General features: G+C 41.4%; 1 protein-coding gene across 2 annotated transcripts; it reads left to right on the forward strand.

The window, feature by feature from the left end:
• The first annotated feature begins 6,073 nt into the window (after positions 1–6,073).
• On the forward strand, positions 6,074–25,607 carry LOC310645092 (dipeptidase 2-like). Of its 2 annotated transcripts, none has more exons than XM_083370525.1 (11): positions 6,074–6,130; positions 11,924–12,207; positions 12,935–13,061; positions 13,336–13,465; positions 15,074–15,221; positions 17,058–17,127; positions 18,713–18,889; positions 19,509–19,596; positions 20,966–21,041; positions 23,601–23,736; positions 24,902–25,607. In XM_083370525.1, exons 2-11 carry the CDS (start codon positions 12,089–12,091, stop codon positions 25,082–25,084), a joined length of 1,254 nt encoding a protein of 417 aa, XP_083226651.1. In that variant the 5' UTR covers positions 6,074–6,130; positions 11,924–12,088; the 3' UTR covers positions 25,085–25,607. The 2 variants fall into 2 exon arrangements, with proteins under 2 accessions (XP_083226651.1, XP_083226652.1); XM_083370526.1 differs by lacking the exon at positions 6,074–6,130 and adding an exon at positions 6,261–6,571.
• Positions 25,608–25,983: the final 376 nt, after the last annotated feature.

Genomic DNA, 25,983 nt, shown 5'->3' on the forward strand with positions numbered 1-25,983 from the left:
GTTCACAGTTGAATGGGGGCTTGAGCTAGAGTAACTCTTTGACCTTGGTACCCCCTTGGCTTTCTTATTAACAAAAATGAATAGTCGGTCTGACATCCATCTTGTATGAAATGCACTTGACTTGAACTTGACTCAAGTTTACAGACCAGGGGTTTATTAATGGTCTTCCACCCAATCGAAAGTCTGAGACTTTCACAGCTTTGAAGCTATATGAAGATACCTTTATTCAGCAAGTAAGAATGAAAAACAAGCAGCTGAGCTCAGAAAGAGGTCTAAACTTTTCTTAATATGGAGGAAAAATCAAATCATGGGCACTATAGTCCTCCAAATAACAATGGTTTTCTGCATTGCCACCACAAGGTCTTCCAGAAAGCTAACGAAGAAGTCTGTGGAGATTCTCAGTCATCCAGGTCATGGATGTACCAAAGGTGCTTTCTTCATGAAGCAACTGGACTTCCTTGTTTTTCTTTGAAGACGTTTCACTTCTCATCCAAGAAGCTTCTTTAGCTCTGACTGGATGGTGGGGAATGGGAGGATTTATACTCCTTGCAGACAGCTGGTCATTTGCATTCTTTTAGAGAGTCATTGAGGCCACTTGGAGGTTTATCTGTGTCCTCAGGGTTGCCTAAATGGTGCAAATGGGTGTGGAGCCTTCTTGGAACTGCTGAAAGAACTGTGTTGTAGACTGAAGATAGATGATCTCATGTCCCTCCCCCTCTGTTAAGAAAGGGCTGTCCAGTTTTGACATAGATGGCCTCTTTGACCCCTCTTTCAAACCAGCGGTCCTCTCTGTCCAGGGGGAATAAGGACCCTTCCAGAGAGAGGGAGCCACAGCAGAAAAGGCACACTGCCTGGGTCATGCCAAAAGGAGATGAGCTGCTTATATAGTGGAAGGTAACCTATCTGCTCGCAACCCAATACATGAGAAGGAGCACATTTTTCTGAGGAACGTGTGAAATAATCAGCAAGAAAGAATTAAGCTCCTTGTTAATTAGCCAAGAAAAACAATGGTCTATAAATGGAAGAAAGTTGGTGTTGAGCCCTTAACAGCTGCTGACAAAAAAGCCAGGGTTATTTAGCTTTCTTATTGAAAGAAAGGCTAAATAAGCCTGCTTTTTTATCAACAGCTGTTAAAGGACGCGGTGGCTCAGTGGGTTAGGACACTGAGCTTGTCGATCAGAAGGTCGGCAGTTTGGCCGGTCGAATCCCGAGTGCCACGTAGCAGAGTGAGTGCCTGTTACTCGTCCCAGCTTCTGCCAACCTAGCAGTTCGAAAGCACGTCAAAATGCAAGTAGAAAAATAGGGACCACTACGGTGGGAAGGTAACAGAGTTCCGTGCGCCTTTGGCGTCTAGTCATGCCGGCCACATGACCACGGAGACATCCTCGGACAAGCGCTGGCTCTTCGGCTTTGAAACGGAGATGAGCACCGGCCCCTAGAGTCGGAAATGAGTAGCACGCATGTGTGGGGGAACCTTTACCTTTTACCTTATTGAAAGAAATAAGGAATTAACTTACAGAAATCTTGGCAACTGGGGCTGTTTGCTTTAGCACTTAATTTTCCTCTCAATTCATTAGGGGAACTTTTTTTATGCTCTTACTAACCACCCATTGATCTATTAGGGAAGTGGCTCTCCATTTTGCTGATAAAGAAACAATATGTGGTCTTTCTTGCTGGTAATAGTTTCCAAGATACTAATTTTTCCCCCTTAGGATCTAAGCAACTCATTAAAGGCAGGACCTTAATATTTCCTCAGAGACTTCCTCTTTATAACAGGTATATATGAGAATAATATGATATATTTTAAGTATTTCACATTCCTCAATCTTTCAGATCTTACATGCCTGATATCCTTCTTGTGTTTAGCCAAGTGACTAAAAAGTACAGGAAGTCTCCTGAAGCTATCTTCAAGATGAACTCTGATCGAGTGAAGAAAAAAAATCTTCAGATTTCTCTTCACTCCAGCTGTCTTTAAGAAATAACAAGAATATTGGATTACCCCAGTGTCTGTGAAGTCCTTGGCGCTCTCTGAGCTTGGTTGTTTTCTTGCAGATGTTGCATTACCAAAGTAGGTAACATCATTAGTGCTAGTAAGGAGTGGGGTTTGCAAAGAGGAGGAAGGAGAGAAAGAGGAGGAGGAGAAGAACTGTGGGGTCCTTGATGCTCTCTGAGCCTGGTTGTTTTCTTGCAGACATTTCATTACCTGACTAGGTAATATCATCAGTACTAGAAGGGTGTAGGGCACAGGTCTGCAACCTGTGGCTCCGGGTTGCAGAGGGGTCTTCTGCCATGTGCAGTCCCCCCCCAAAAAAAGTGGGACTAAAAATGTTCAACCAATCAATTCAAATATGCAGGGTAGGTGCATATCTTGCCTTGGCTCCACTCTTCAGTCAAACTCTGTTCTGCGCATGCGCGCATGTATGCGCATGCACACATTTTTTTCGCGGCTGCCAGTTTTTCCTTTTGTGAGGGAACCGGTTCCGAGTGGCTCTTTCACTGTTTCAGGTTGCTGACCCCTGGTATAGGGTTTGCTCTCTGTTTATGTACCCTATCAGTGTTGGTGGGAGTGGTCTTGATGATTAGGCTGTGGTTTACTGTTTGATTGTAGCCTGAGTTGGTAGTTCCTTGATTGGCATATTGTTGACAGCTTGGTTGTTGGTCAAATGTTAATCTTTTTTATATATATAAAAACTTATTGGTTGCCCATCCTACTATAGGATAATTCTGTAATCTTTTTTTTTTTTAAATTCCATTTATATCCCGCCCTTCTCCGAAGACTCAGGGCGGCTTACAAGCTTAGCAGTAGCCTTCATTCTATGTATATGCCTGCTTATTAGGGCTTTCACACCCCTCCCAAGCGGCATTATTACAAAGTCAGCTTAATTGCCCCCAACAATCTGGGGCAACACCTCTTGGTCTTAATCTCTGCTTATCTGGTGGTTGAGTGCTGGTAATGAGGTGTTTTGATCTTTTTGTTTCCTTTTTGGCTTTTTGACTGTCTCTTTTGAATGGTATGGAGATGTTGTTTATCTCTAAAAGGTAAAGGTAAAGGTTCCCCCGCACATGCGTGCTAGTCGTTTCCGACTCTAGGGGCCGGTGCTCATCTCTGTTTCAAAGCCGAAGAGCCAGCGCTTGTCCGAGGACGTCTCCGTGGTCATGTGGCCGGCATGACTAGACGCCAAAGGCACATGGAACACAGTTACCTTCCCACCGTAGTGGTCCCTATTTTTCTACTTGCATTTTTATGTGCTTTTGAACTGCTAGGTTGGCAGAAGCTGGGACGAGTAACAGGCGCTCACTCTGTTACGTGGCACTTGGGATTCGACCCGCCAAACTGCTGACCTTCTGATCGACAAGCTCAGCGTCCTAACCCACTGAACCACCGCGTCCCTTTGTTTATCTCTATGTGCCTGTTAATGGCCAATTTGTCTGAATGTCAAGCTTCCAGCAATTCTCAAGGATTTTTGAACTTAACTTGCTCTAGAATGCCCCAGTACACCTTGATGTCTCCGTGTCATAGAACGTGCCATGACCATTTTATCAAAGTCTAGTGGTTGTCCATCTGATCAAGATATTCTTTCCCACAAGCGTTCCTCACCCACAGGATGTACAAGAATTTTATCAGAAAAAAACATGTTCAGGACTTCGCTCTCCCTTCATAATTTGGAACATCTTGCTCATCCATGTTTTGCAGATTTCTTCCTTGGCATAACCTTTATCACCCCTGCGTAACCTTTATTTTCTCACAATTAGCTTGTTCTATAACACAAGTTCACGAAATGCTAATGTTTTATCAATGCTTGGACCAATACCAAACCCCCCTTTTTCCATAGTTCACCCCCGATAAGACAGAAAGACAGAGCCTCAGAGAGTTCAGGAGGTTCAGCAGAAAATCTTTTCAAGGGGGATGAGTTTCTGAGAAATATAGATCCCTGACATGCTAAAAAAAAAACTACTTGCTGACTCATCTTTATTTCCAAAGAATACCACAAGGTTCCAAAAATGAAGATGGGCCGCAAGTGCCCTCCCCACCCCGAGGAGGGGCTCAACTACAGAAAAGTAAGCAACAGTTTAACAGTAAATATTCTAAGGGTTGAGTACAAATGCTTCCAAAGGTGCGTTTTCTTTTTCAAGAGGCGACTGGACTTCTTTCTTTTTTCCTTGAAGACGTTTTGCTTCTCAACCCAGAAGCTTCTTCAGTTCTGTTTCCTGGATGAGAAGCGAAACATCTTCAAAGAAAACAGAGAAATTCCAGTTGCCTTTTGGGGGAAAAAAAGTACCTTTGGGACAACCATGTCCTGGATGACTGAGAATCTCCAGAGATGAATAGACAGCTGTAGCTCTGAGTCCATTTGTGCACAAAAAAATAGACGATAAAGATGTTTAGTCCATTTTTACGAAGCAATTAGATTCAGGCTCTGCTTCTACAGGTCCTCGTTGACTTACAACCGCCGATTTGGTGACCATTCAAAGTTACCACTCGGCATTGAAAAAAGTGACTTATGACCGTTTTTCACACTTACGACCATTGCGGCATCCCCCTGGTCATGTGATCAAAACTGAATGCTTGGCAACTGACTCATATTTATGATGGTTATGCATTGTTCTGGGGTCATGGGATCACCTTCCAACAAGCGAAAGTCAATGGGGAAGGCAGATTTCGCTTAACAACCGGGTTACTAACTTGACAACTGCAGTGATTCACTTAACAACTGTGGAAAGAAAAGTCATAAGATGAAGCAAAATTCACTTTGCAACAGAAATATTGGGCTTAACTGTGGCCGTACATTGGGGGCTACATGTAATTCTAGTTTTATCCTTGTTTTATTTGACTTATTTCCAAACTAGCATAAATAAATGAGAAGGGGAAGAATTAGGCAGATAACTTGCCGGGGGGGGGGGAAGGTCCCGCCTACGTGGATTAATTGTTAAAGGTATGTAGGCAAGTGACACAACCTTCTCTGCAATTCCATTGAAGTCCCAGATGTAAAACAAAGCAAGACTTTGCTTGTAGGCGGCCTTAGATTGAAGAAGATAGCCGTATCTTGAAAGGGACAAAAACTGACCTATTAAAGGTAATAATGGACAAATACTTGTTTAGACTTTCTACCTTAGTACCTTTTGTTAAGGATTTCTGTTGCGACTGTGTTTTTTTTAAAGAAATACAGAACTGAATTCTGCTCTTCTAAGGAAATTAGGTAAGTGTAATCTCTTGGCCACTGAATCCATTCCTTTAGACGCAACTCTAAACTGGGAGGGAAAATGAATGCCACGAATGTAGACCCTGCATTCTTCAAGAAAACATCCAACTTCAGAGAGCACCAAGAACTCCATATTTCAACACTGAAAGTACCAAAATTCTCTGCTATTGACACACTGCTGACTTTCAGCTGTATGCAAAATCAGGAAACGCATTGTACTTTTAATCTTTGTAGATGTAACAGAAAGACTGATCGATATGACTCTTCCCTGCTGCTACCACTAATTGCTGGTCTCCCAAACATCTGGAGATTGAAGCTTGAGAACCCGCTTTCTGGATTTCAACCTCTTCCTCCATGAGGGTACATAGAAAGAGGGAAAGGTAGTCCTCAGTTTACAAAAGTTCACTTAGTGTCCGCCTGAAGTTACAAAGGCACTGAAAAAGTGACTTATGACCATTTTTCATCATTGTGGCATCCCCATGGTCACACGATCAACATTGTCAGAGTAGGAATGCCTTTGTGTCTCCTCAACCCTGCCAATATCCAGTGGACTAATTAGAAGGAAAAATGTGCTTTTGTAAACACACACACATACACACACACACACACACACACAGAGAGAGAGAGAGAGAGAGAGAGAGATTCAATTGCAGATTCCTCCTTCTGCCCTCGCATGCCCTTTCGATATCATTTCTCTGTTTTTATTAAGATAGTAAAATAATCACCTTGCCATCGAACACTATCTTACTACTTCTCCTTTTCTGGTGAGCTGAAGTGTGAGGAACCAGATAGTAGAGAAATTGGGGAACTCCCTCGTAATCACCAGCCCATCATCTGTTCTCATGATCACATGCTGCTCCTTCAAAAACCCCGTGCGTTCAGCTTGCGTTGTGCATCGTGGTGATGCTGACAATGACTGTTGCAGTTTGGTAAGATACAAACCCTGAGCTTTTCCCCTTCTGTGTGTGTGGGAAAGGAAAATGTGCATTTTGTGGGTGGTGCTACCCATGCATCAATGTTTGGGAGGACCTGGAGATCAGCCACTGCTGAGAAACACCAGAGAGAAAGATATGAACCACATCCTAAATTCCCATACTGTAGGACAGATGAACAAATTAAGCATGGAGCCAAAAGAATGACTAATTCTGTAAGGAGTCCTCTGTTTTGTGTGATGGAAAACGGAAGCGGTCAGGAAGTAGATCAGGCCAGTGGGTAGACTCCTGGATGACTTACCGCAAGCATTAGGGATCTACATTTTGATTACGTAGACATGTTCAAATGGTATGGCTGGATTTCAGAAATAGGAGAGCACTTCCCATTCACTGATCTGTGTTGGAGATGCTGTGAAGAGCCAATGGGATCTTCTGAAGGTAGGAACTATGCTCTGTTGTGCTCTATTGATGTATCTGTCTTGGAGAACCTAATGAATCATCTACAGCAGGAGTCCCCAACTCCCGGTCCATGGACCAATACCGGGCCGTGGCATGCCAGCAACCGGTCCACAGAAACAAGCAAAGCCCCATCCACGGGATGCAGGCAGGACACAAAACCACCCACCCTCCGGTTTGTGGAAAAAAAGTTTCTCCACGGAACCGATCCTTGGTGCCCAAAAGGTTGGGGACCTCTGGTCTACAGGTCATCGTTTTAGAATTTCAGTGTAGGAAGGATAGAAAGCTGACCCAAATCTAGTAGATCAAGCACTATCAAAAGTAAGGCAGATGATTTCAGGGGTCAGAGCTGAGGAGAGGAAGGCCTGGCCCCATAAAAAAAAAACTCCTCAATCTTTGACATTCATTTTTCTATGTGGAAAAAAAGTATTCTGGAGAGAATGAATACTAAGCATAGAATGACTTTTTCCAGGAAATGTTGGTTTCTTATTCTGCATGGATAAAGGAACTCTGTATTGAATATATGCAGCCCTAGTGAGGGGTGGGATTTTAGAACATTGAATAATAGAGTTGGAAGGGACCTTGGAGGTCTTCTAGTCCAACCTACTGCTTGAGGGGAGATATCAATCCAGACAAATGGCTGTCCAATGTCTTCTTAAAAGACATTGGACATGTTAGCAGTGTTCCAATATCTCAGAGGCTGCCACAAAGAAGAGGGAGTCCAGCAATTTTCCAAAGCACCTGAAAGCAGGACAAGAAGCAACGGATGGAAACTAGTCAAGGAGAGAAGCAACCTGGAACTAAGGAGAAACTTCCTGACAGTTAGAACAACTAACCAGTGGAACAACCTGCCTCCAGAGGTGGTGAATGCTCCAACAGTGGAAGTTTTTAAGAAGAGACTGGACAGCCATTTGTCTGAAGTGGTATAGGGTTTCCTGCCTGAGCAGGGGGTTGGACTAGATGACCTCCAAGGTCCCTTCTATTATTATTATTATTACTATTATTATCATTATTATCATTATCATTTAAAACCTCCAGTGATGGAGCATCCACAACTTCTGGAGGCAAGAGTTTCCATTGATTAATTGTTCTCACTGTCAGGCAATTTCTCCTTAGTTCTATGTTGAGTCTCTCTTTAAATGATATTTCACACATTACTTCTTGTCCTGTCTTCGGGTGCTTGAAGAATAAGTCAACTCCCTTTTCTCTTTGACAGCCTCTCAAGTATTAGAATATTGCTGTCGTGTCTCCCCTAGTCTTTCTCTTCATTAGATTAGACATATTTAGATCTCTCAAAACATTCATTGTACGATTTAGCCTCTTTTTTATTATTTTGAAAGAGCTTTTTTATTTGTTTGGGTTTTGGAAGAGTCCCCAAACCCCAGATATGTTCCTTAAACAGAGCAGATGGCAGTTCTGATTCTAGGACAGAAAATGGAAGGCAGGCTTGAAGGGAAAACCGGGAAGAATTTCATTCAAGATTGAGAAAATGTTTCCAGCTTTTAGCCCAGTGGAAGCTTTTGTCATAGGCACCTCCAACAATTCCTATTAAGGACAGTCTTATTTGTTTCTGGTGATGTGCAACACTGATGAATTAATGGACTATATTGCCTTTTAAGGAAGTTCCTATGCTATAATGCGTATGCTGAAAGCATTACAAGAATCCTTTGTGCGTTTGACGCATCAGATTGACATGGCTAGTGTAGATCCTTCTGAGTTTTCCAGGTTTTCCATTAACAGAAACCGAGCAGAGACGGAAAAATATCCCTAGTGTATTTTTCCAGTTTTTATGCACATTCACTTCAATTTTTCTTTTTCCAAAAATTTTATGCAGGCACAATTAGTATAATAATATTTAATCTAAAAAACAACAACACCTTAACCCAAATTATAAAAGAGACCACCTCATTCTAAAAATACAAACTGAAAAGAAAAAAAATATCTTATATTTTATACTTATCAATAGTCCCTGGTTTAGCAATAAATTACTCCTGTAATATAATAAATTACTCCTCTAATATAATCAGTTCCAAATATTATTGCAGAATATCACAAACATCTCTGCAACAGTAAAACGTATTGCTGCCTCCTTTGATTGATAGAAAAGGTCACTTTTCCAAACAATAAATCACCTGTTCCAAATAGATGCCTAAGAAAACATGACATTTGCAGCCTTTGTAAAAAAAAAAAGCACAACAGAAAGTTTTGTGATGCTCAAAACACTAGCTCATTTATCACAATGCAGGTTTTTATGAGCCAATGTCTACAGTATTTCAGCTGACGTTTATGCCACGTTAACCTTGGATTTAACAGTGTCATGAGAGTCCCTTGTTTTTATATAAATATCATGTGTCTCAATTATATCCTGTCTTACCAGAATCCATCAAGCAGATTAGTGGTTGAACACCTGCTCATCTATGCATCCTGTGCATACAGGTAGTCCTCGATTTGCAATCACAATTGGGATCAGAATTTCCATTGCTAAGCATGTGCCCGACTTTATGACCATCTTGCCAGGGTTGTTAAGTGAATCACTGCAATTGTTAAGTGAATCACGTGGCCATCAAGCGAATCCAGCTCTCCCCCATTGTCTTTGCTTGTCGGAAGCCAAATGGGATGGTTGCAGAGGGTGATCACCTGCCCCCAGGGATGTTGTAAATACATCCTGGTTGACAATCACCCAAACTTTGGTCACGTGACAGTGGAGAAGCTGAGATGGTCGTACGGGCAAGGCCCAGTCATAAGTCACTCTTTTCAGTGTTGTTGTAACTCCGAAAAGTCTCTACACGAACAGTTGTAAGTCAAGGGACAACCTGTAGCCAAGTAGCAGATATTGCATTATTATGATTAAAGCAATTCCTGTGCAGGTTTTAACCAAGCTAAACCAAGGGAAATCGGAGAGCTGCTTTTCTGGTTGCAAACTGCCAAATCTTTGAAAGCGAGGTTGAAAGTTTGCACATGTTCAGTCGTTAGGTCAGAACTGAAGAAGCTTCTTGGATGAGAAGCGAAACGTCTTCAAGGAAAAGCAAAGAAAGTCCAGTTGCCTCTTGAAAAAGCACCTTGGTCCTGGATAACTGAGAACCTCCACAGACACAGCCGAAGCCCCTTTCCTTTCTCACATGTATTGTTTGGGATTGTTGTTCAGTCACTAAGCTGTGTCTGACCCTTTGCAACTCCATGGACCGTAGCCTCCTCCCCCGTCCTTCTGTGTCAGCCGGAGTTTGCCCAAATTTACCTTCATTGCATCAAGGACACTATCTACCCATCTCATCCTCTGCTGTCCCCTTCTTTTGCCTTCCATCTTCCCCAACATCAGGGTCTTTTGATTTGATCTCCAAGGGTCTCTCCAGAGTCTTCTCCATTACCGTAATTGCAAAGCATCAATTCTTCTGACACTCAGCCTTCCTTATGGTCCAACTCCCACAGCCAGGCGTTACTACTAGAAAACCACAGCTTTTACTATGCAAACCTTTGTGGTGCATTGGGACGCTCCACTGAATTGCAAATAACGGCTCAAGAGGGATTTTGTCCCTCTATCCTCCAAATTTGCCATTTGTTCAGGTTTTCCTGTAGTATCTCTTTAAATGTCTGAAAGAGGTACATGGATCTCATTCACACAATTAGTTTTATGCATTTCTCAACTTCCAGTCACCCCGTCTTCTCTGTGTCTATAATACAATCTTCTGTTCAGAAATAAGTTTTAGATGAACCTTGTGTGATGTGCTTTCAAGGAATTGTAGCAGCTTTCTCCAGCCTTCTGCCCTTCAGATGTTTGTTGACACAGTTCTGGGAAATGTAATCGCAAACATAATTGGAGGACAGATTGAAGATGGCTGAGAGACATGACAATGAATGTGGGAGACTCTGGTGTGAATTAAAACCCTGCAGAAGAACTAGGGTCAGGAAAATCCTCTAGAAAAAAATGATTGTTTAACATATACGTTGGAGGCCCAGTCACCTTACCAAAACTCTGCAAAGGCCTTCTGAGGAAATCCATATTTAATGGCACAGCAAAATGATTTAAACACACCCACCCACCCCCTCTTTTCCTTTTATAGATTTTAGTCATGCTGCATAATCTGTTTTTCTTAACTATTTTTGTTGCTTGGGTGTTTGTATTGCTTCTTGTCCTCCATTACATTTAGCTAGCATTGCAGGATGTTAGAACTCTTAAGGATTCTAAGCTTGTTTCTGATTCTTACTTTGCATTGTTTTTAAATCTAACTTTCTAAACATAAATATCCTCTGAATCCATTGAAGAAATCCTCCCATTTTTGGCTTCCCAACAGAATTCACTCCAGCTAGGGAAAGTCTGGATTGCCTCTAAAAAGCAAAGCTTCCTCAGCCTCGTGAGCTTTCAGATGCAGTTAGTTCTGGACTTACGACCACAATTGAACCCAAAAAATTTATGTTGCTAAGCGAAACTTTTGTTCAGTGAGTTTTGCCCCATTTTACGACCTTTCTAGCTCTAGTTGTAAAGTGAATTGCTGCAGTTGTTAAGTTACTAACATGGTTGTTAAGTGAATCTGGCTTCCCCATTGACTTTGCTAGTCAGAAGGTCACAAAGCGGACCCCGTTGGACACTGCGGTTGTCATAAATGCGAACCAGTTGCAAAGCATCCGAATTTTGATCCCATGACCAAGGGGAATGCTGCAACGGTCATAAGTGTGAAAAATGGTCATGTTTTTTTTCCAGGGATGTTGTAACTTTGAATGGTCACGAAAGGAACCATTTAGTCTATGTGGATTTTGATGCACAGAATTCTCAGCAATCGCACAGCTGGGAATTTCTGAGATGGGGATCTTAATAAATTACACGATGAAAGAAAACTTGCCTTGGATACTGCAGACGGAAGAAAGCGTTGCCTTCTCTTTTAAGAAGAAAGAACTTTTTTTTTTTTGGTCAGCAAATTCTTTTGTTAGCCCTAATCTTTATACACGTTTGTGCATGGGCGGGATTGGGGGAAAAAAAATAAACCAAAACACATTTCTTCCTATGCTCGACCAATCCTGGCTTCGAATGTATGAAAATTAAAATGTCTTTCCTTGACATTTTGTTGGGTCTGGTGCCTATGCAGTTTGTATGTTGTAAATATTAGTGCTGCCCAGAGGAACATCTGGTCTTCAGTAAGAAGAATCTATTCTGGCAAAGTTTTGGGAAGACGTGAGTGCATATTTTCTATGTGAGAGAGATTCTCAGAGGTTACTATGTAATGTTATTTGGGATATGAACTCTCGGTGTTGAAAAGCCTGAGAGACACATATATTGGTTTTTTTTAATGCAGCGTGAGAGTATCCCCATTACGTCTCCTCTTTTTCTTCCTTCGTCAACAGCAGGCTGATTGAGTAAAGATTTTCAGAGACCGTTTACCTCTTTTCACTGGATTTGAAACCCTTTCCCTGAAGAGTCTCCTCGAAAACAGTGCTCCTTTTTTATCCAAGGGGGAAAAAAATTTAGAGGCATCTCATTTAGCTTGTGGACTTCCTTGGGATCCAGTGATGGTGGTGCTTGTGGGGCTACTCTTTCTGCTTTTTGACATTCTGGGATCCAGAGCAACTAATGAATCCTTGAGAACTGAAGTTCTTGACCTCATGGCGGCATCTCGGCTAATAGACGGGTATGTGGGTCTCCTTCCTTGCAGACGTAAAACAGCAAAGCTATGATTTGACTAGAATCCTATTCTGATGAGGGTGTGTGTGCTGCAGCTCAGTGGTTAAGATGCTGGGCTTGTCATCTGGAAAGCTGGCAACCGGGGTTCGAGACCCCAGCACCACACAACGGGGTGAGCTCCCATTCCTTGCCCCAGTTCCTGCCCACCAAGCAGAGAATAGAATAGAATAGAATAGAATAGAATAGAATAGAATAGAATAGAATAGAATAGAATAGAATAGAATAGAATAGAATAGAATAGGAGTAGAGTAGAGTAGAGTAGAGTAGAGTAGAGTAGAGTAGAATAGAATAGGAATAGATTGTAGAATAGAGTAGAGTAGAGTAGAGTAGAGTAGAGTAGAGTAGATTGTAGAATAGAATAGAATAGAATAGAATAGAATAGAATAATTAGAATAGAATAGAATAGGAATAGGAATAGATTGTAGAATAGAATAGAATAGAATAGAATAGAATAGAATAGAATAGAATAGAATAGAATAGAATAGAATAGAATAGAATACTCAGGCAGGAAACCCTATACCATTTCAGACAAATGGTTGTCCAGTCTCTTCTTTAAAACTTCCAGTGTTGGAGCACCTCCAGTGTTGGAACAACTTCTGGAGGCAGGTTGTTCCACTGATTAATTGTTCCATTCCACTGATTCATTGTTCTAATTCTCCTGTCCTATCTTTCAGACACAACGATCTGCCCTTGAAATTAAGATGGTTATACCAGAACAAGCTAAGCACAATTGACTTGAGGAAACTCAGCACCACCAACACAAACATTGAGAAGCTCCAGGCTGGCCATGTTGGGGTGCAGGTAAGTGCTACCTGAGTCCCAAGGAAAAACTAGGGGCTAAGATACATGCCAGAATGGAGGTTGGTCAACAATGGTGAGAGCAGTGGTGAAAAATAAATGATGTTTCACATAATACAAGGATTGAAGTACTTCATTGAACTGATATAGCAGTTGCCACCTTTATTTTACCTGTTTATTAGATTTTTTTAGCCTGCCTTTATGATTTTTATAAATAACTCAAGGTGGCAAATATAGCTTATACTCATCCCTCTTTCTATTTTCTAAATTTTTGCAGTTTTGGTCAGTATATGTTCTCTGCGGTGCACAGAACAAAGATGCTGTACGTTTGACACTAGAACAAATTGATGTTGTCAAACGGATGTGTGAAGACTATGAAGAACTGGAACTGCTGACATCTTCAGAGGGTAAATTTTGTTTCACTTGCTCAATGAAAGAAACGTTAGACGAAAGTATAAGAGATAGGAAACATGCATCATTTTCCTGTTTTCATGAGAAACAACCTAATTGACATAACAGCATAAAGATACGTTTATCTGTAAGCTTAGAAATACTTAGCAATCTTGTTCTTCTACAATCCCTTCAGTTAATCATTAAAATGGATCTATTTACCGGGGGGGGGGGGAGTATCTGTAGGTTCTGAGGAATATCAAAAGAAAACTTTAGAACAAGGACAGGCAATATTTTTCTAAAAACCTCCCTGTGTCTGGAAGGAAGGAACATGTGCAGCCGAAAATTATAGCGTACAATTTTCATTTAGAGGAGATTAACATTATATCCTTAATTTTAAAGGTGCTAAGCCTTGCAAAGAGCTGCAACAGAAGGCTGAGTATGGATGTAAGGGTCTTGAACCACAGTTGCTTGCCTTTTCTTTAGGAGAAAAACTGTGGGGTGGAAATCACAACAACCCTTAGTTATTGTGGCTGTGGAGCATACTGGATGGATTTATTCATCTGAGCTAGAATGCAGACTATTGAAAAGGGTAAACAGAAGGAGAAGCAACATACAGGTAGTCCTTGACTTATGATGATAATGGAGACTGGATTTTCCATTTCTAAAGGACGCAGTTACAAAGTGCAACTGTGGGGGGGTAATCACATGACTGCAGGGATACTGGAGTAGCCAAAGTCTGAGAACTGACCGTAATCAGCATTTGTTCGCGGCCATCACAACTTCAAATGATTGCTGACTGAATGGTCATAAGTCAAGGCCAAGACAAATGACCGGCTGTCTGCAAGGGGTATAAATCCTTCCATTCCCCACCATCCAGTCAAAGCTGAAGAAGCTTCTTGGATGAGAAGTGAAACGTCTTCAAAGAAAAACAAGGAAGTCCAGCTGCCTCTTGAAAAAGCACTTTGGGGACAGTTGAATAGATAGGGAGAGCAACTCTACCTATGCTCCTTGTCCATGTGATGTGTTGAAATTCCAGGGGTGATGAACATCCTCTAATGCAGTCTTATGTTCCAATCAAGGCTGAAATTGTTGTGCTAGTTTTTATACAGGTAGTCCTCAACTTAGAACAGCTTGCTCAGTGACTATTCTAAGTTACAGCAACACTGAACAAAGTGACCTATGAGAATTTTTCATACTTATAACCGTTGCAGCATCTCCGTGGTTGTGTGAATTGCATTCGGGTGTCCAAGAAGTGGTTCATATTTATGATGGTTGCTGTGTCCCCCGGGGTCACATGATCTCGTTTGCAACTTTCTGACAAGCAAAGTCAATGGGGGAAAGCCAGATTCACTTAACAACCGTGTTGCTAACTTAACAACTGCAGGCATTCGCTTAACAGCTGTGGCAAGGAAGGTCGTAAAATGGGGCAAAAAACTCACTTAACACATGTCTGGGTTAGCCACAGATTGTCTGTAGACTGACTTGGCTGTGAAATTCTGGGAGTTGACGTCCACAAGTCTTAAAGTTGTCAAAGTTGGACACACCTGCTCTAAACTGTAGGTTTCCTCTGATGCTCTGTCTTTCTTTTTAATTAGAGGGCTCTCTTTCTGTTTCAATTCCAGGCATAGAGAATCTCAGCAACAATAAGATCGCCTGCTTGATCGGCATTGAAGGTGGCCATTCCATTGACGGCAGTCTGGCCACCTTGAGGATGTTCTATGAGCTGGGTGCTCGGTACATGACTTTGACCCACACTTGCAACACTCCCTGGTAACCAACAAACAAATTTTCTCTCAGAGACTCTGGATTGTTATGACAGCAGCCACAGTTGCTTTAGATAATATGGCGTGTATGTGTAGTTTAAGAAAATGAATTGCAGGTAATCCTTGACTTGCAAACATTTTTTTAGTGGCCATTTGAAATTAGAATGGCACTGAAAAATGGGACATATGGCCAGTCTTTGGTCAAGACTGGGAAATCAGGAAGTCCAGGCAGTTCAAAGGATTATATGAATTTATTGTATGCTAAAGCTCTCTACAAGAATCGGAATGGAATGGAATGGAATAGAATAGAATTACGAAAGAATGGAATGGAATGGAATGGAATAGAAAATAGAATAGAATTAGAATAGAATAGAATAGAATAGAATAGAATAGAATAGAATAGAATAGAATAGAATAGAATAGAATAGAATAGAATAGAATAGAATAGAATAGAATAGAATAATGGAATGGAATAGAATAGAATTCTTTATTGGCCAAGTGTGATTGGATACACAAGGAATTTGTCTCCGAGGCATAAGCTCCCAGTGTACATACAAGTGTATATACAAGCAACAGATGATAAATCATGATCATGATCATCATAAAAATACATTCATCATAAATCATAAGATACAACATTTAGTCATAAGTCATAAGATACTAAATAAGCAAAAAAACTTGAATCATACTAGGATACTAAACAAAACAATATAAATCATAAGATACAAGTAACAAAGTTATAGTCATAAGTAGATAAGGAGGTAGATAATAGGAAAGATAAGGAGAATAATAGGCCCTACTAGATAATTTGACAGTGTTTGGGGGAGTGATGGCCTGGGAGGTATATATTTTATTGAGTTTTTTTAACACAATATAGATCACTCAATAATTAGTAAACAGTGTGTTGTCTGGGTAACATTTGTAAAACAATCTTTAACAATTGATTTCTATAATCTATATTCCATATGTTAATTTTAGTTGATTTCCCCTTTCCCCAAAGTATCCTTCTTTGCAAACAATAGATTAATACAATTCTCACTATTCTGATAAATAACAGTTAAGTATATAGTTTTTCCAATATTCCTGGAAAAAAATCATATTAATATAATATTTCTTATTAGTCATCTTAGTTGCCTTATCATAAATCCTGTTACAGTCCTTATTTCAGTTTATTTCTGCCCCCCCCCCCCCAAGTTCTAGATATTCTTACTGGTGACAGTTTTCTCAACAATTGATTACATTTACATTGGTGGATTTCATTCTATTTTTCCTTTCCGAAAGAAATGGAAAAAACTGTCCTTGTATCTGGTTGTTTTGACGTGCATAGCCCTATAGCAGGGGTGTGCCGGCCCGCGGGCCAGATGCATCATGCAGAAGCTGCACCCATCCCATTGCTGGCAATGGAAAAAGAGTGCCGATACGTTGCGCAATGTCACATGATGTCAGGAGTTTGACATGTCTGCCCTATAGCATCATCTTGAGTGAAGAAGTTGAAACAGTTTACGTCCAGGATGTGAGGGGTCTGTAGATATTTTCACAGCCCTCTTTTTTGCTCGTGCAACATAGAAGTCCTCAACGGAGAGGAGGCTGGTAGCAATAGAATTACTAATGCTCAAAGCAAATTGAGGGTAAATAACAGTCAACAGAATTCAAGGTGGGCTGGACTTAGATCCCTTGCCCCAAGAGGCAAGTGGACTTTCTGGTTTTACTCTGAAGATGTTTTGCTTCTCATCCAATAAGGTTCTTCAGCTCTGACTGGATGGTTTGAATACCTTTACTTTGAATACCTTTCAACTTTTCACCTTGCATTGAATAAAAGTCCTTCTTTTTTGTTTATTTTCAGGGCAGAAACTTCAACGAAAGGCAGATACCATTTCTATCCTAATGTTAACGGCTTGACTCCTTTTGGCATCGTAAGAGAAAGTTCCTAAGTGAAACTTGGGAAGTGACTTGAATTGATAGTGAGATCTGAGGTTCTCATATGTAAGGGAGATCTGGGAATTAATCTACAAGGGTCATTTCTTGTATCTTGATGAGAATCCACCATAATCACCATTTAAATATGATGAAGATTGTGGCGATGATGGTGATTGTGGTGGTATATGCCATCAAGTTGTTGTTGAGTCTTAGAGAGTATATAAATAGATCTTCTCCATGAAGATCTATCCATAATCTGGTCTCCAAGACTTCCAACAGTGCATCTATCACCACATTACTGCCAGGTGTCCTCTCCTTCCTCTCTCCTTCCATCTATGCCAGCATCAAAGCTTTCTCCAGAGAACTAGGTCTTTGCATAATATGCAAAGTGTGATCCCAGTTGATTTGTTTGATGGTTTGTTGGTTGGCTGGGGAATTCTGGGAGTTGAAGTCCACAGGTCTTAAAGTTGCCAAGGTTGGACACTCCTACTTTAAAGAATTGTTCTTATTAACTGAAAGTCTCCTTGGAGAGATTGTATATCCTGAAAGGCAGGATGTAAATAATTTTAATTGAGAAATAAATACATTCTTGAGGTATTGGTTGCATAGTTACCTGGAATTCATAGCAGAGTACCCATTCCATTTATATCTAGGAAACATTTTTTATTCTTCTCTTTAACCAAAAGAGATCCAAAATACCTCATTAATATGAAGTAGTTCCTGTCTTCAGACTTACAATTTATTTCATTGTTATTTGAAGAAAAGTTAAGCCCAATCTTCTATTGAGTTAGGGATGTGGTGGCTCAGTGGGTTAGGATGCTGAGCTTGTCGATCAGAAGATCGACAGTTTGGTGGGTCGAATCCCGAGTGCCGTGTAACAGAGTGAGTGCCTGTTACTCGTCCCAGCTTCTGCCAACCTAGCAGTTTGAAAGCACGTAAAAATGCAAGTAGAAAAATAGGGACCACTACAGTGGGACGGTAACAGCGTTCCGTGCGCCTTTGGCGTCTAGTCATGCCGGCCACATGACCACGGAGACGTCCTCGGACAAGCGCTGGCTCTTCGGCTTTGAAAGGGAGATGAGCACCGGCCCCTAGAGTCGGAAACGACTAGCACGCATGTGCGGGGGAACCTTTACCTTTACCTCTATTGAGTTAAAGATAAATTATTCCTTCTCTCTGGCATCTTTCTTCTTCCACTCTTTTTGCCAATTATTGATTCTCCAATTTCTTCCACATTCCTTAGCAAACTTTATCCTAACTCAGTCTTCCCCAACCTTCTAGTCTCCAGAAATGGTTGATTCCATCAGCATTTTTTCTTGTAGAAGAAGATTGGCAGATTGGCAGAAGATGCCAATCTTGACCATCTTGATTGAACATGCTGAGTGGCTTTAGAATTTCTTCCTAACAAGAAAATGGAAGACTTGAGTTGGAGATGTGTTGGTTAGTTGGGAGAAAACTTTGAACAGCACTCAAGAAATGAACATTTTACTGTGATTTGGGGGAGGATGGTCAGGGTCCCAGCTTTGTGGGCGAGTGTGTCTCTGTGTCTGTGTACCACAATAACTGCTGTATTTTCTCCAGGAAGTGGTGAAGGAGATGAATCGCCTGGGGATGATGGTAGACCTATCTCACACCTCTCATGAGACAGCAAAAGCTGTTCTTAGGGTATCCAGAGCACCTGTCATTTTCAGCCATTCTTCTGCCTATTACATCTGCCGCCACTCCAGGAATGTTCCAGATGACATTCTCCAAAAGCTTGTGAGTCTTGTTTTCCAGATCGTGCACTAAAGGAAGGTCTCCCTCAACCAGAGACCCTTTAATGTCCTGGACTCCCATTATTCCTGGTCACCTAATTTGCATTTGGTGGATTACATTGTTTACAACTCAGTGGGTTACATTGGGTTACAACCACTTGGGTTACAACTCAGTGGGTTACATTGGGTTACAACCACTTGGGTTACAACCCAATGGGTTATATTGGGTTACAACAATTCAGGTTACAACCCGATGGGTTACATTGGGTTCCAACCACTTGGGTTTCAACCCAAACATAGGGTTCCAACCACTTGGTCTTTCTAATTTTAGATAATGCTTAAGGTTGATGCAAGACTAAAAGGCATTCCTACTAAGATGGCTGATGGTAGAGCAGGGATCTCCAAAGTTGGCAGCTTTAAGACTTGTGGACTTCAATTCCCATGTCTGCCTGTAACTGAAATCCACAAGTTGCCGCGTTTGGAGACCCGTATGGTAGAGAGAAGTGGTTTGCTTTGCAACATGCTTACTTCTCTAATGAGGTGGGGCAGGGGGCCTTGATAGGTATCAAGAGAGACACAGCCATCAGAACTGGATATTTGACTAATTTTTTCCCTTGTTTTAGAAAGAGAACCATGGAATTATAATGGTGACGTTCCCTGTGAAGTTTTTGGCCTGTGGAAATAAGTCAGTTAACATCTCAACTGTTGCAGGTTTGCAAACATTGTACATGTAGTCCTTGACTTACAACCGTTCATTTAGCAAAAAAAGTGACTTACAACCAATCCTTGCGCCTAAGATCATTGCACCATCTCCAGAGTCATGTGACCAAAATTTGGGCACTTAACAACTGATATGTATTTACAATAATTGCAGCATCCTGAAGCCACGTGATCACCATTTACGACCTTCCCAGCTGGTCTCTGACAAGTAAAGTCAATGGGGGAACTTGGATGAAGCATTGTCAGGTGCAAAGAATCAGGATCGTTTGTGTAGTTGGCTGCAGAAATGATTTATTCAAGCCTATACACAAGAATCTGGTACACTAATGGTCAGCACCAAATTGGCACTAGATTAAGGCCAATGAAATTCAAGGAGGACTGGACTTGTTTGTGGCAACATAACAGCAATAGCATTTAGACTTATATACAGTGCTTTGTCTGAATTGGTATAGGGTTTCCTGTCTGAGCAGGGGGTTGGACTAGAAGACCTTCAAGGTGCTTTCCAACTCTATTATTATTATTATTATTATTATTATTATTATTATTATTATTATTATCATCATCATCATCATCATCATCATCATCATCATCATCATCATTATCATCATCATAGTTGGGTAAATTATGCAGTTCATTGTGTTGGGTAGACTAAACAGAATGAGAATTAAATTTGGGGTGGTCCTCTTTTTTGAAAGTACCTCATGGAGAGAAGGCCACCATCTTTTCTAGCTATCAGCCCTTCAAGATAGACCAGTTCAGGAAACAGGCTCCACCAGGATTATTGGAACTCAGTTTGTTTTTTGAAGGGTTTTATAACAGAACTTTGAAAGCCTGACAGAGGTTCTATCTCTCCCTTATAGCAAAAAGAATCAAGGTGAGGCAATCTTGAGCTTCTTTCTCATTCCCTTCTCTCTTCTGGAGCTAAGCTAGTGGTTAACCTAATAGGTGTTGAATTCCTTCCTCAAGATCATCCCTACAGTAGGGGAAGGAAACTTCAGGGAAAATGGAGATAGCGCTTAGACTTATATATCGCTTCATAGTGCTTTTACAGCCTTCTCTAAGTGGTTTACAGATTCAGTATATTTGCCCCAACAATCTGGGTCCTCATTTTACCGATCTCGGAAAAGAGGGAAGGCTGAGTCCGCCTTGAGCTGGTTAGGATCGAACTGTTGGCAGTGAGTAGTGAGTTAGCCTGCAATACTGCATTCTGACCACTGGGCTACCATGAAGTCTAAACTGATGATGTGTTTTACTCTGCCCTCCAGCTCTACCTGGTCCTCTCTTATAAGCATTTCCCCTTTCTCCTGGCTATGTACTGATGCTATCTCATCTTCTTTTTTTGATGGAAAAAAAATTCCAGATCACTTTGACCACATAAAGGAAATTGCAGGTTCATTTTCAATAGGAATTGGCGGTGACTATGATGGAAATTCACGGTTAGTATGTGGATACCTTATTGTTTGGTGATGTGCAAAACTTTTCCATTTCAAACTATTAGGGCTTGAAATGTATTTCATATTCAAAACAGGCTGTTTCAGTCCTTTGAGAAGTGTTTTGAACTCAAAATAATCCCATTTTCTGAGCCCTAAAGACCTCAAGCAACATTTGAAGGGGCCCGGTTCAAAAGCCAAAGAATTCTTTTGAAAAGAAAATGGAGTTTTTCATATTCAAAAGTGCTCACATTTGAACGTTTTTGCACATTGTTGTCATGTATTTCACGAGGGTGTGGATGTATGGAAACCTTAAAGAGGTTCTCCAAACTGCCACTTTTAGCATGCCCAGAGAGATTTAATATTTTTAGTTTGAAAATTATATTAGCTGTATTTAACGGATATCCTTTTAATTAATTTAATTTAAGTGAAATGACACTTGAAAAACACATTGCTTTCTCCTGGTGCCCTCCATTTTGGGAAACTTTGCCTCCAAGGCTGCCAAGCTGACTGAAATCTTCAGTCCCCAAAAGAATTCAGAATCCCTGTGGTGTCTTTGATTCTTTAAGCAAAGTTATACCATCAGAGAAAAACATGTGCAGCTCAAGGTTGAACTGTGAAGTCCTTGATATCTATGGAGATTCTCAATCCTCCAGGTCAGGGTTGTCCCAAACGTGCTTTTTCAAAAGGCAACTGGACTTTGTTTTTCCTTGAAGACGATTTGCTTCTCATCCAGGAAGCTTCTTCAGTGGGGTCCTTGGTGCTCTCCGAACTTGACAGTTTGCTTGCAGATGTTTCGTTGCCCAACTATGTAGCATATTTGCTCTCTGTTTCTATACAGTAGCTTGTCCTGCCAGTGTTGGCGGGAGCGGTACTTCCTTGTTTAAGGAGAACACAATACCCTAAGCAAGCAGGTAGCCCAATCAAGCAAGGAGAAAACCACATACATACATACATACTCCATCACTGGTGGCAGGTCAAGCTACTATACACATATATAAACAGGGAGCAAAGCCTACAGATGCTAGCTGTCAATGCTGCTAACATCCGATGTTCTTGCTTGAAAACATAGAGAGATGTAGCCTTTCTTTAACTCGTTTATTACTTTTAGAGCTAGAATTAGTGGACGCTGGGGGGAGTAGGGAGAATGTATCTCAAGACTGTTTGTAATAAGACAAGATAAGAATTTGGCCGGTTGTTAAACAGGAGGGAAAGTTTGCATTTTAAACTGATTGGAGAATGTGATTTACGGTGTTTAATTAAGGGAGGGAATCGTGCTTGATACTATACGTTCAGGGGAGGAGAATTCAGATCTTGTCTTCCAATATGTAAGTGCCATATTAAAAGATCCTTTAAGGTAAACAATGCCTTGAAGTTCTTTGAAGTACTGCATTTGTCAGAACCATGACACTAGCACTTATGATGATTGGGTAATGGAAGGTCTGCAGGCAGACAACCAAACTCAGAGATCACCAAGGACTCCAAAGGTATAAAAAAGATGAGCTAAAAAAAAATCTTTTCCTTCCTTCACAGAGAGTCATTTGGCTTGCCTTGACCATTTCCTAATGCATATTTCCATTACCACCAGTTGCAGCAACTTATGTTGTAACCTCGGACTTCAAAGTAGATGGGTCTGCTTGGTTTAGCCTGACCATTATGAGCAAGGAGCGCCTCATTTTAGGAAGCAGGTGCAAAGGGATGCGTTCTGACCTCTCCCCATCCTTCTGAGCCTGTGGGTTGCCTTGCATTGGCTGTTTGGCCTAGTGGTCTCTCCTAATTTCACATAGGCTGTGAAGCTGGGAAAGAGCTTTGACCACTTAGGCAAAGAATAGGACCAGCAGATCTAAGCTACAAAATTCCAGCTGACCGTTTGATAGAAGAAAGCTTTCATTCTGTTGGTTATCAGGTTCTTGTGACACCTAGCTGTCCTATTAAGGAGGTGTCCTTTCTCAAATTAAATAGCAAGCTTTGTGCATGCTGGCACTCTCCAGAATAAACGATGAGTAATAGCTAAGCAGGATTGTACATGTATGACAATCAATTATTGACTGTGACCGTCTACATCTTATCTTCAGTCTTGAATTAATATTCACCTACTGCTTTGATAGCTTTTTGTATCCGGGAAAGTATATTTTGTCCTTGCCACCCACAGGAAAGATATGGGCTACTTATAGCCTTGCTGCAACACTTTCCAAGAAAATCATTAACTGGATGGTAGTTTCACGGTATAAAGATGTTGTGCAGATTTTTAAACCTCTGTAAAAATGGCCTAGTTTTACCCAGAAGGGACCCTTCATATTTGGTCTAATCTTTCTAAAAAACATTTAGGTCTAATAAACTATTCCATAAAGAAACATATCAAGCAGTGCAATTGGTGAAATTCTTGGAATTTCCCAGGTTTTTTTTTTACAAAAATATAGATTTATAAAAAGCTTGTGAGTCTCTCATGAGCAGCCATTTTACTGGTAGCAAAAGCTGACAATGAATTTTCTTAGTTCCTAATCTGGCTGTGGTTTTGTTAAGAAATAGACATTTAGATTGTGCCGCTCCTGTCTTGACTGACAGATTTCCTCAGGGACTGGAAGATGTTTCAAAATATCCAGACTTAATTGAAGAACTGCTGAAGAGAGGTTGGACCAAGGAAGAACTTCGTGGGATTCTGAGGGAGAACTTGCTTCGTGTTTTCAAAGAAGTAGAAAATGTAAGGGTTTCCCGTTCGGTGACAACTGATTTTTAGCTTTGCTCTTTCGTCATATTAATGACTGATGGCAGACATCCCTAGGGATCCTGGAGTCCAGGTGTGACAATTTTAAATTGTCGATCAACATCATGAAATGCTGCTGTCAGACCTGCCCCAAAACAACCATTTAGGAAAGCAGACTCTCGACTCCAGTTGATTGAAGTGAAAAGAACTTTAACTAAAGTTGTTGGTCGCAGGAAGGGGAGGTGGAAAGTGGAGTTCCTGCTCACTGGTACAAAGAGCCAAACCCAACATTTCCCCATCCTTCCCCGCAATGTCTGGTCCATTGCCACCCAATCCAGGATCCACCCCGATGTGGGAAACTCTGGGTTGTTTAAGCTGCTGGAATTTCACACCCAGGACAAGTGGGCTTGAAGATGCCCAGTGTAAGTGGTACAGACAGCTCTGGTCTTCTTCACGTTAGCTCCCACTCCCCATTTCCCACCATTAGGTACACAGGTGTGGGTTGCCCCAATTGCCTCCCCCCTCCCTTCCCTTTTGATGGTATGAGATGCCAGCAAGGCGCCAGGTGGACAATGGAGATCCTGATAGCTACTTCTCTTGGTTCAAGGATCACCATGAGCTTGACCTGAGCCTAGATCTAGAGCCTTGGTGGTGAACCTTTGGCACGCGTGCCACAGGTGGCACGCAGAGCCCTCTCTGTGGGCACGCGCACTGTCGCCCCAGCCCTAGGCCTTTAACTGGGTTTTATAAAACCTTTTCGCTTTAGGCCTCCGCCGCCATGTGCAAAAAAAAAGGTTCAATCAATCAATTTCAACTTCTTGGGAAAAAAAGATCTCGCAAAGTTGGAATTGATGGATTGAACTTTTTAGTCCCACCCAGTCTGCCGTTACCACTGCAGCCACACCTACCCAATGGGCCACACCCACCCAATGGGCCACACCCACCCAATGGGCCACGCCCACCCGGCACCTGACGATACATAAGTGGGTTTTGGGTTGCAGTTTGGGCACTCCGTCTCTAAAAGGTTCGCCATCACTGATCTAGAGTGACCCCAAACAGTGAGATGGATGGTATACCAATTTAATAAATATGATTTCAGATGTTTGCATTTCATACAAAGGGGATTTGTGAGTTTGGCCCTAACTCTGAACTTCTGAACTAGGTGAAGAAGAGCTGGCAAGGGAAGGCAAGTGAAGTGGAAATCCCGCTTGAACAGGTGAATCAAACCTGTCGCCTGGAGCTGAAGCCTCCAACCTCATCAAGGAACAGCTCCTGCAGGCTGCTTTGCATGGGGCTACTCAAAAGCCTTGTATACACTATAGGAATGTACATGATGTTGCCCTGAACTTGATTCTGACAACGGCGCCAAGGACGGATGCTTCCAAAGTTAAGATAGAAACGAAGAACAACACTACTCATTGTCACAAAGTCTGGAACAGCCAATGGTTCCTGCTTCATTTGCACAACGGTGCTTTTCCAAGAGGCAACTGGACTTTCTTGGGGTTTTTTTCCCCTTGAAAACATTTCACTTCTCATCCAAGAAGCTTCTTCCGTTTATGGATGAGAAGTGGGATGTTTTCAAAGGGAAAAACTAAGAAAGCCCAAATGCCTTTTGGAAAAGCACCTCTGGGGCAACCGTGACCTGGAAGAATGAGAATTTTTACAGAATGAGAAGATTTTGGGGATGCGAAAAGAAAAGCTGCCCAAGCAGAGCCATCATTTCCATTAACATCACATGTGGTACCTACATGCTCAGTTCAGAATGAAATTCAGTCATATTCAATAACTCACAGCACATTCTAGTGATATTTAATTCCTGTTAAATCCTGTGGAACTTCCTTCTTCAATTAAACATGAATGGGTTAGTACTGTGAATTTCTTATTCTTTGGTTACTTCATGTGATGGCATAGGAGTCTCCCCATGAGAGACAATGCTGTGAAAAAGTTTACAGGTAGCCCTCAACTTACAACAGTTTGTTTAGTGATCATTCGAAGTTGCAATAACACTGAAAAAAGTGACTTAGAACTGTTTTTCACACAACCGTTGCAGCATCCCCATGGCCACGTGTTCAAAATTCAGATACTTGGCAACTGATTCATATTTATGACCATTCCACAGTGGCCTGGGGGTCATGTTTTGTGACCTTCTGACAAGCAAAGTCAACGGAGAAGCCAGATTTACTAAACCATCGTGTAACTAACTTAACCACTGCAGCAATTCACTTAACAATTGTATCAAGAAAG

The sequence above is a fragment of the Vipera ursinii genome (assembly GCF_947247035.1).
Source record: "Vipera ursinii genome assembly, chromosome: 10".
Taxonomy (NCBI): domain Eukaryota; kingdom Metazoa; phylum Chordata; class Lepidosauria; order Squamata; family Viperidae; genus Vipera; species Vipera ursinii.

What these genes read in the sequence shown, in the direction of transcription:
- LOC310645092 (XM_083370525.1), top strand. Translation starts at nt 12,089, where the DNA reads ATGGTGGTGCTTGTGGGGCTACTCTTTCTGCTTTTTGACATTCTGGGA. An exon ending in GACTATGATGGAAATTCACG is followed by an intron (nt 21,042 to 23,600) that starts GTTAGTATGTGG and finishes CTTGACTGACAG; the next exon opens with ATTTCCTCAGGGACTGGAAG. An exon ending in TTTTCAAAGAAGTAGAAAAT is followed by an intron (nt 23,737 to 24,901) that starts GTAAGGGTTTCC and finishes CTTCTGAACTAG; the next exon opens with GTGAAGAAGAGCTGGCAAGG.